Source organism: Nelumbo nucifera, chromosome 2 (assembly GCF_055504915.1).
Source record: "Nelumbo nucifera cultivar China Antique chromosome 2, China Antique-T2T, whole genome shotgun sequence".
Classification (NCBI taxonomy): Eukaryota; Viridiplantae; Streptophyta; class Magnoliopsida; order Proteales; family Nelumbonaceae; genus Nelumbo; species Nelumbo nucifera.
This window is the reverse complement of record NC_142650.1, coordinates 58,340,017-58,350,471: the sequence shown is the minus strand read 5'-3', so window position 1 is coordinate 58,350,471 and position 10,455 is coordinate 58,340,017. Positions and strand designations below refer to the sequence as shown.

Genomic DNA, 10,455 nt, shown 5'->3' with positions numbered 1-10,455 from the left:
CCTTTGTGAATCTGCACTTGATTGCTGAACTGGAGGCTGTTTAACCAATTAATTATGGAGCATATAAACTTCATGTCAAGTGAAAAGTATTCACTTTGGTTCTTTCAGATTGGCAGTTTAATCTTGATTATTAGATCCAATCTTACTGTCAAGAACTCTTTTCTTGTTATCCTTCTTTTGTCTCCTGGATGCACGTAAAATGCAGGAAAATCAATACAATATATCAACCCCGAGTTGAACCTAAAATGCACGAAATCATTTGAACCCTGAACAAGTGACCACACAACCGCACAGCTGGATGGTTGAATAGTTGAACCAAACAGTGGTACTTCAACCATCTAATGGCTTCTTTTAATGGAGTCCAATGTACTGACGGATCAGAGTTCAAATCAGACGTGCTTCAGCCTAGGGTGTGTTCAGTTGACATCCTATGCAAAGATCCCATCTGACTCCATTAAGACCTAAATTGGAGATTATCCATTTAAGCTTTAACTATTTTCTTTGGAATTTATAGCACTAAAAGCTTAATGCATGATGGCCCCATATATACGCTAGTAGCCTAAACCCTAACTTTTCAATCAGTGAATGATGGCCCAAGAGGGCCAAGATACACTTGACATTAAGGCTCAGTTTGGAAGAAGTACAAATACAAATATGTACAGTATAAATACATACAAAATAATACAAACTGTAAGATTTTGCACTCTACATATTTGTATTTATACAGTACAAATGCATACAGAATAATATAAATACAAGGTTTTGCACTCTACATATTTGTATTTGTTCCCCTTCCAAACTGAGCCTAATATGCTAATTGCTCAATCCATTAAACACTTTGGGACAGTGGCTGAAGTGCTGAACAAGATATTTACAGGACAGATCTATTTGCCCAATGTTCACATTGTATTAAAAAAAAAAGAAAAAAATTTCTTTTCCATGTGTGAGTTGATAAATACCAATTCACAGGCAAGAGCAAACAGAGGGCAGGACAGCATACAAATTGGTATCACCCAAAAGAGAGTAGTTGAGACCAAGAAAAAAAAACTGACAAGTAGCTGGTGAGACTCCCATTGTCACTCCTTAAGGATGCTGCAGGTCTGCAACTCACAACTCACATAAGAGGCGATTAGAAAGGAAACCAGAAAGGCTTTATCCACATTCTGTTTGTACTCTGTACAAGACTCCCTTTACATCCCCCAAATATGGAGGCCCAAAATTTGCGACTTCAAATCTGTGTCCAGTTTAGGCAATAATTTCCAATAAATGGCAAAAGACTTGAACAAAATTGAACGCAAATAATAAAACCAATTGAGGCAGAAACCATTAAGACAGAAAAAAAACACAAAAATACACCCACAACCCTCCCATCAACACCCACACCACACATACATACACAAACTCATCCAGCAGCTGTAGTACATAAAATACAACGCACTCGAGATGCACCAGACTGGTTACTATCATCATCCTCATCATCATCGTCATCATCATCATCATAATTTGATACAGGCTCCTGGGAAGTGGAATGGGTCCCACTTTTATGACTAACAGAATTTGTGGAGTCCATGAGACAAGTGAGATGATAGGCATGACAGCAAAAGAATACTATGACTGAGACATTTTGTATAGAGAAGGGATCAAAGCACATGCAACACCTTCCACCACCCCTTGCTTTTGACTTCAATTCCATCAATCTCATACCTGCTGGCTTCCCAGTTACCTCAGTAGCTCTATGGCCATCCCTCTTTGCTTGAGTTTCTTCTTCTGCACTACCCAAGTATACTCCACGCTGTGCTTCCTTATAGTACTTGACCAAGAGGTTCACACAGTCTGCCTGTCAATTTGAAAACACAAAACTCAGTTCAAGATTCGTCTCCAAGGAGAAGACTTATTTGATATTTTGTACTTTCATTTTTTATTTTTCCTATACCAAACTAATTCTACAATTGCATACAAAGTAAAGGAGTACCTTAAGGATATCATTGCATCCATGTCTAAGAGAAGTTTCAGTTCTATAATCCGTAATGATTTTAACTAAGCGATCTCGAAGCCTGCAAGAGAAAAATGAGAGAACACAGTGATTAGTGCCAAGGATAATAAGAAAATAATGAAAAATTATCACACAAGAAACACGTAAGAAAGCTTCATACAGGCATTCCCTGTACATTACACATATTATAAATTGAGACTTCTAAGAAACGGACAAGGGAATTGTCTCTAATGAAAGTTGAAATCAAGAGGAAACTGATGGAAGGACCTGACATTGCCATGGAATTGGAGAATGGTAATTCTTGTAATCAACCTTAAACTGATTGTACAACCAGACAAAATAGAAAAAGACTGAGAAAAAGAGAAGATAGAGAAGAAGAAAAGTAGGGTTTGGCAAGAGAGAAATCTCTGTTCTAACTTCTCTCAAACTCAACTGCCGCCCACTTGTTTTATTATTAAGTGTATGAGCAAACTACAAGACTACCCTTAATTAAATAAAATCAAATAATTCTGCCACCTAACACTTCTAGCAATACTGAAGCTAATCAGGCCAAATCATGGGATCTTGATTGGAAAGGAAAGGGACAGCAAGGTGGGAAGAGGTTGAGGGCCTCAGACAGGACAGGTGCAGCTGTAAGTGATCTTTCAATTTCTGGATCGAAAGAAGGGGTTTTGGTACTGGACTGCAGTATCCTAGGCCATGGAGAACCACATACAAAATCCAATCTACACACACCAATAGACACAATACCTCCTTTCTGTTCTTTGTCATCTGTAGGGGTGGCAATTGGGTGGGTTGGGTTTGGGTTGAAATTCAACCCAACCTATTTAACCCACCAACCTGTTAATGACCCATTTAGAGAAAAGTAAATGGGTTGGGTTCACCGCAACCCACCCAAACCCATTTGTTTTAAAATTCATTAAAACACAGAAAATTGTATAAATTATAGAAAAAAACAAAGGAAATGCAAAAATGGTACAAGAAAATATAACAAAAAATTATAGAAAAAAGTCAAGAACAAAGAAAATGATAAATGATAAAAATTGTAGAAAAATACAAAAATTATAAAAACACAGGAAATGCAAAAAAAAGCATAAATTACAGAAAATTATAGCAGAAAAATCACAAAAATATTACAAATATATAACAACTGCAGGAAAATATAACAGAAATTATAAAATACACAAAAAATGATGAATAGTAGAAATTACAATTAAAAAAACATAAAAATCACGGAAAAACAATAGAAAATACAGAAAAGATAACCAGAAATTGTAGAAAAAATAACAGAAACTTTAGAAAAACACAGAATATACTTACAGAGTTACAGGTAGCCTACGATACTGAATATTACTGCTGAGACGCTAGATTACTCTCAGATTATGCTCAAGGAAAGACCCAAATCTCTGGTAAATCTCAGATTGCACTCAAAGAAATTGATGGGAAAACCGCTAGTTCTTCCACGGCAGAAGATATTATGGATTGGAAATATCTTTGGTAAATCTTTTCAAGCTTTTTCAATCGAAAACCAGAGACCAAAGTTGCCTCTCTTATCTTACCTTCCCTTCTACCTTCATGCTTCAGTTGTTGATCTAAAACTGTTCGAAACAACTAACTATCAAGAGAAATCTCCACGTCAAAAGTAATTGGGAAAGAAAGCTCTTTAGCCTCCATCTTCAACCTTTGATTTAGGGTTGGAATTTTTTTGTTTTTTGATCAATAGCTGGTAAATTCATTAAATTATAAAACAATGTTTTAAAACACGGAGGCGTGACGCGAGGTGTTCCACTACCTAGAGGAGTGAGGTGTAGTTTAGAACGCAAGAGGTGTAAGCCTCCCGAACACAAGGAGGCGTAAGTCTCCTTAAGAGGGGCTTAGGAGGAGGATGAAGAGGAAGGGGGGATCTCATTTTCTCTTTATTTTTAATAAAAATATTTTATATTAAGAAGAATAAAGATGCATAACATTAGTTGAAAGGGGCAAGGGGCAAACCACTTTCTTTCCCCTTATCTTTTCTTGCCTTCCCTTTCCTCTCCTTTTCTTTCCTTTTCTCTTTTTTCTTCTCTTTCTTTTTCTTTCCCTTCCCTTTCTTTTCCTTCCCTTTCCTTTCCTTTTTTTTTCTTTTTTTTTGTCCTTTTATATCAGATATGCATGAGGCGCATGAGGTGTACGCCTCTAGCACGCCTCATGAAAAAAGCGCAAGATGCGTACGCCTCAGAGGTGTCAGCGCCTCTGGCATACGCCTCAAGGTGTTTCGGGAGCGCCTCTCCTGGAGGCACGCCTCCAGGCGTACGCCTCCCACGCCTTTTAAAACACTATTATAAAAAAGATACAATAAGGTACATAGGGAGAGGTAAACACTCTTAACTCTCCGTAAGACAGAAGTCAATTACAAGTTTACAACAAAGCCCAAAATAAATTTCCCCTTCCCATCCCTTGTTTTTTGTGAACTGAATTGAGAGCAAGGAGAAAACAGAATTAAGGGTGTCAAGAATAGTCAACCCCCACCCCAAAGAGTCTCTTTTATATTAAAGAGATAAAAGATATGTACAGTTACAAGAATGCCCTTACAGGGCTGAAAGTAAAAAGAACAAATAAAATAATAAGAATACAATACTGTACAACAAGGACTATTCTAATAATGTACATCAAGGTATATCTTCACACTCCCCCTCAAACTAATGCATAGACATCAGCATCAGTTTGCCCACAAGAACAAGGTGTCGACTTTTACTCATGGCCTTGGTGAAGATGTCGGCAATCTACATGTGAGAGGCTACATGAGGAAGAGATATAGAACCTGCAACAAGGTCTCTAATAAAGTGAATCCACCTCGATATGTTTAGTCCTCTCATGAAAGACAGGATTAGATGCAATCTTGATAGCACTGGTGTTGTCGGCATACAGAGGGATAAGAGTAGGAAGAGGAGTACCAAGATCCATGAAAAGAGATTTCAGACAAACAATCTCGCTACATGCAGAAGACATAGCTCTATACTCGGCTTCAGTAGAAGACTTAGAGACAGTTTGTTGTTTCTTGCACTTCCAGGAGATGAGAGAGTCACCCATGAAGACGCACCACCCAGTAATGGATCGACGAGTGTCAGGACAACCAGCCCAATTGGCATCAACATAAACCCTCAACTATATGGATGATGAGGAAGAGAAAAACAGTCCTTGAGAGGTTGTGTCTCTAACATAACGGATGATGCGGCGAACAACAGTCATATGAGGCTGCCGCGGGGTAGAGACAAACTGACTGATGACCTGAACAACATGTGAAATATCAGGCCTGGTCATAGATAGATCAGAGAACCAACAAGCTAACAGTACAAAGTAGCATCAGGAAGGATGAGGCCTTCGGATTTAGATAGTTTAACATTCAGCTCCAGGGGGTATCAACATGTTTCTCATCAGTAATTCCAACTAATTTGACGAGATCAGAGGCGTATTTTTGTTGACAAATCAAATACCCTCGACTGCTACGATGGACCTCCAAACCCAAGAAGTAAGAGGACCCAGGTCCTTCATGTGAAATGAGTTATGAAGTAAGGACTTTAGCTCACAAATGTCATCATGATCATCCCCAGTTAGAAGCATGTCATCAACATACAATAGGAGGATAGTGATACCCTGGGGTCTTCTCTTAACAAAGAGAGAGTAGTCAGAGGAACTCTAATTATACCCAACTGCAACAACATCCCGGAAGCGCTCAAACCAAGCCTTAGGTGCTTGCTTCAAACCATATAGAGACTTCTTTAGGCGACAGACACGTGAAGGATCACTGCAATATCCAGGCGGAGGTTTCATGTAGACTGTCTTCTTCAGTTCACCATGAAGAAAAGCATTCTTCACATCTACTTGGCAAATAGTCCAGGAATGAACAACAAATATGGCCATAAGAGTCCAAATTGTGGTGATCTTAGCAACCGGGGCAAATGTTTCTTCATAATCAATCCCATATTCCTGACTGTATCCTTGGGCAACTAACCGGGCCTTATATCGATCAAGGGAACCATCTGACTTCAGTTTGATCGTATAGTTATGTGAGTCCAAATTTTATTATGTCTTTGAGTCCTGTTTTATGTTTTGTCGCCCTATAAGGGCATAGTTGTCTTTGTACTGCTCTATTACTTTTAGTATAAATAATAAGTGAAGGGGGCGGCCAGATCATTTTTGCTCTCTTTTCTTTTCAACTTTCTTCTTCTCTTCTTCTCCTTCTCTCTTCAAGAAACTACTTTTCTTTCATATTTTTTAATTCAGCAGATTTCTACTATATCTTTGTATTTTGTATGGTATTCTACATTAGAGTTGGAGCTTACCTTGTTGTCCCAATGTAAACCTTTCATAGATTTGTATTTAATGAAACCCATCATCTCACTATTGACCAAAATTGAAAAAAAGAGGAATATCATCATGAACGCAAACAGTTATTCCTTGGGCCCTCCCTCCCTGTGAACTCTATCAAGCTAGAAAGCCTAAAATTTGATGGGAAATCCCTAGGAAATCATAGTTGATCAGTGATTAGAGTATCTTTTTTTATTAGTAACTAAGCAGTGATTTTATTAATTGTAGTAAAGAATAGCATTCAGTTTGTATATGTGCCAAGCACCCCTACAATATTAGATTAGCCTCCACTGCTCCAATCTTCCTTTTCTTGCCTGGCTAGAGTAGAGCATCAACCAAGCAATTGACAAATCTTCAATCCATGAGAAAGTAGCTCCTAATGGCTAATTCCCCAGATTTTGATCCGGGATTGGTGTTCAGATACCAGAACAATGATTTTATTCTTACACACTCAAGACCGGTTGGCACTTGAGGTACAAATGAAGGCTTAGCTCTTAAGTCTTATCATTGATTTGCATTGACAGAGATTCCCTGATAATGATATGATAGATGATGGGCATGACCAGAATAGAGGAGGGATCTTTGTTTCTAGACAGACAAAACATGAGGAACTAGCCTGACTATGAAATTATGCCAACCAGTTGCATGTCCCAATCTAATGCCTAGCAATAATGGGAAGTCACAAGAGCTGGTGATGATAAAAACAATAGAACAAGACATCTAACTACATCTGAAGGCCAAGCCCAGATTTCATCAATATAAGGAAATAACTATGCAAAGCTATTTGATTGAGCTACCAAGATTTTAACTATGAATGCCGAAAAAAACAGGTTTTAACTGTGAATAAACAAGGAACATGAAATAAAAGTGACAAGTTTCTATGTACAAATCATGGTACAAGCAGAAAAGAAATGATAAACTAACCGTGGTATCCTTAAACCATTAGGCACCATATTCACAATATAAATCGGATCAAGGTTACCAACAGTGTGCTCCAACAAAACACCCACCTGCATAGTTTTGGATGCATTCATGAGTAGACCCCCAAGAAAAAATGCCTCAATGTATTAATCTTTCAATGTGTCCATTTTCATGCTTCAATATACTAATTAAGACTTCAGTTTACCATTTCAGGCTTATTAAGACACTGTTTAATTAGTTCTTCCCAAAGCTCATCATCGTTCTGCATTGTCACAAACTCTATTGCCTGTAAACATTCACAAAGCTTTGCCCATTAATTCTGACATTCAAAATGTACTATAAACAAGATAACAATACAAAAGAAATGAAAGTGAACTCTCTCACATAAGGAGAAACTCTTTCAAAATGAATGCAGAGAATATTGGTATATTACCTCTTCTATGTCCTCTAATTCGTTAATGATAACAGAAAGGGCTTGTTTTGAATTTCCCATTCTTCCAAGGATAAAAACCTGCTCTCTCAGAAGACCTTCTTTGATGCAAATATCATATGCCTAATGGTAAATTATCAAGATATTACTGTTTTATAACATTGTTTGATAACAATAAAAGGTTAAAAAGGAATCCTATGGTCATAATGCAAACCTTCTCTAGCGTATAGTGCTGACTACTACGAAGAAAAGGAAGCAGCATCTTCAGATCATATTCTGCATAGAGTTCTACCTGTCATTATAAGATGAATGATATACAGTCAATGGACAATACAGGTAGAACTGAGTTACTATGTAAACAGGTAAATTATTACGAATAAGCTAAGTATCCTATCAAGGGAACCAGCTATATGAAAGTAGAGAACTCCACTGATGCAGGCAAAATCAGCCCATTCTCAGATATCCAGAAACACCTATTTAAAGGCATCTGCTAGTAGTCAATTATTCTTTAAAGATGTCTCCACATAAAAGGTACATGCATCCTCACATTAGTGATAAAAAATTGGATCAAGAAGTATTTACTTACTTTTTATTACAAGTCCTCAATTCCAAATTAGCATATCATTTAGGAGTTTTTTTATTGAAACTGGTGAACTTATTGCTCAATGAATGAAAGTAAGATTTGTATAATGTGCCTTGATCCTGTTACATTGGGCTAGAATTGCTACCTAACCCTAAATAGATCTTTTGTTTCAGAAATTACATTTTTTCCCTTAACTGATCCCCAAAAAAGAAAATGCTTTCCTGTTTTCTTCCTTGTCTTCTAGCATATAGCCATACCATTGGGCATTGTCTGATCTATGTGTCCAAATAAAGGTTGCCCTCTGGTCCTCCAATAATCATTTAACTTCCTTATTTCATGCCTCATTAAAGCTGAGAACTCCTAACATGTAGCAATAGGCTTCAGCAACAAATATTAACAAACAAATAAAGAAGAGAAAATAGAAGAGGAGGCAAGTATAACTTCTACTGTAGCTGTTGACTATGGTAGAAACAGAATAAGAACTCTTTATTCAATTCATAGAAGAAAAAAGAAAGAAGCAATAGAATAAAATAGTATATGATAGAATAGAATGTTCTCCACAGAAACCTGCTAACACTTAATTATAGACCCAAAAATAAGCAAATTCCAACTTGTACTCGGATTCTAATTTGAATCCAAACTTCCAAAATAAAATAGAAACTACTTTGTCAAACTAGGACACTTTATAACCCTCTAATTCTACTAAAACTTAATAGAAGAAACCAAAATTTACTAAAAATAGTAAGTAATGATTTTACTTTAATATTTTAAATAGTAATTATGAAAGTTGCTCTAAATAGCAATTAGAGGAATTACTATAAATATTAAGTCCAAAAGTTACAGTAGATTTCTATAAGATTGAACATAACTCTAATAATTAAACCAACATGGACCAAATTTGGCACAAAGACTATTATTATAAGTAACACAACCAGTTTCCACTGGTCAATAGGTTGACTTTTTTACCATGATCGGCAAAACCCCAAACTTGGTTATCTGGAAGCCTTTAGTTGGGACACTTCTACATGTCAGATTGAGCTGAAAATCTACAGTATTTGAGCACAACAAGTGTACTCTACTTTCACAAATTTCAGTTAAATCAACCAAGGTTTGATTGGTCACACAGTGCTCCTTTTTAGGCCAACAGTGCATTATACAGGTTGCTATCTAAGCTCGTCTTTCATTTCTCTTTTTGCTTCCATATTACATCAGTTATATATCCAAGACCCTGCCCTATGTTTCTGAAACTGAAACCATCTCACTATCACCTTAGGGTCCCATACCAATACCACCACTAGATTGTTGTAATGTGAAAGTCTTAAAATCCTCAATCCTTGCAAAACCACCATCAGTTTGCTAGAATAGAGTTCTCTATGCCAATGGGACCAAGAATAAAGCTCAAATGTTATCATACCTTCCTCTAAGCAAACTGCCAATACCTGACATCCTAGAATTACCCAAACTACATCCAAATAAGTTCATCTTGATGAAATTTGGTGCTGGTGGGACTGAAGATCATTAGGAGTTTTTTCCTTGAAGTTGTCTTATTAGGATGCCCAAGTTTCTTTTGAATAATATTCATTTTTTTCTCCATAAATATTTGTCAAGTTCATTCTTTGGAGATTCCAAACAAACTCTCAACGTTTGATAGTCTTTAGTAGCGTTACCCTGCTATTACATTTAATAAAGACTCTTGGAACTACAAATAATATTAATATGCTGTCCAGGTAATCCCCCAGCCTTATTGTTTCTTGAAATTTTCTTGTTTAATCCTACCGATACTAAACAGTCTTTGGTTGCATTATAAGCAGCCACAAGTTTTAATTCAATGTCCTCGACAATTAGTGCATAGTTGTCAAGGAGTCACATAGGTGTTGTCTAGGCAACTGGGCATCATTGACTGGGTGTCTCACCGAAATGCCTTGACTTATAGCAACAAAGCACCCACCTAGGCAATAATGTGCCAAGATAGGCGACAAAAATGACAAGGTGAGCATTTGAAATTTCGTTATGAAAGTCAAAACATCAAAAGTTTTAAAAAGAGAAAACAATAGGAATAGTAGAAGTATAAAAAGTTGATAAAACTCAAATTAGATGTTCGTATATGTTCAGATCTGAAGAAAGTGAAGGAAAAGAGAGAGAGAAGGAGAAGAAGAAAGAGAAGGAAAAGAAGGAGAAAAG

The 10,455-nt window shown here is 36.8% G+C and overlaps 1 protein-coding gene across 5 annotated transcripts in view; it reads right to left on the bottom strand.

Moving 5' to 3' along the window:
* Window positions 1-851: 851 nt before the first annotated feature.
* LOC104586173 (vacuolar protein sorting-associated protein 41 homolog) overlaps window positions 852-10,455 on the bottom strand; it is a 74,197-nt gene continuing 64,593 nt past the window's right edge. For all 5 annotated transcript variants that reach the window (XM_019200649.2, XM_010243331.3, XM_010243329.3 and 2 more), the window contains 6 exons: window positions 7,906-7,983; window positions 7,695-7,814; window positions 7,467-7,547; window positions 7,265-7,350; window positions 1,973-2,054; window positions 852-1,837 (listed from right to left, as the gene is read on the bottom strand). In XM_019200649.2, the coding sequence (XP_019056194.1) occupies window positions 1,403-1,837; window positions 1,973-2,054; window positions 7,265-7,350; window positions 7,467-7,547; window positions 7,695-7,814; window positions 7,906-7,983 (882 nt within the window). In that variant the 3' untranslated portion in view covers window positions 852-1,402. The remainder of the gene's footprint in view (window positions 1,838-1,972; window positions 2,055-7,264; window positions 7,351-7,466; window positions 7,548-7,694; window positions 7,815-7,905; window positions 7,984-10,455) is intronic.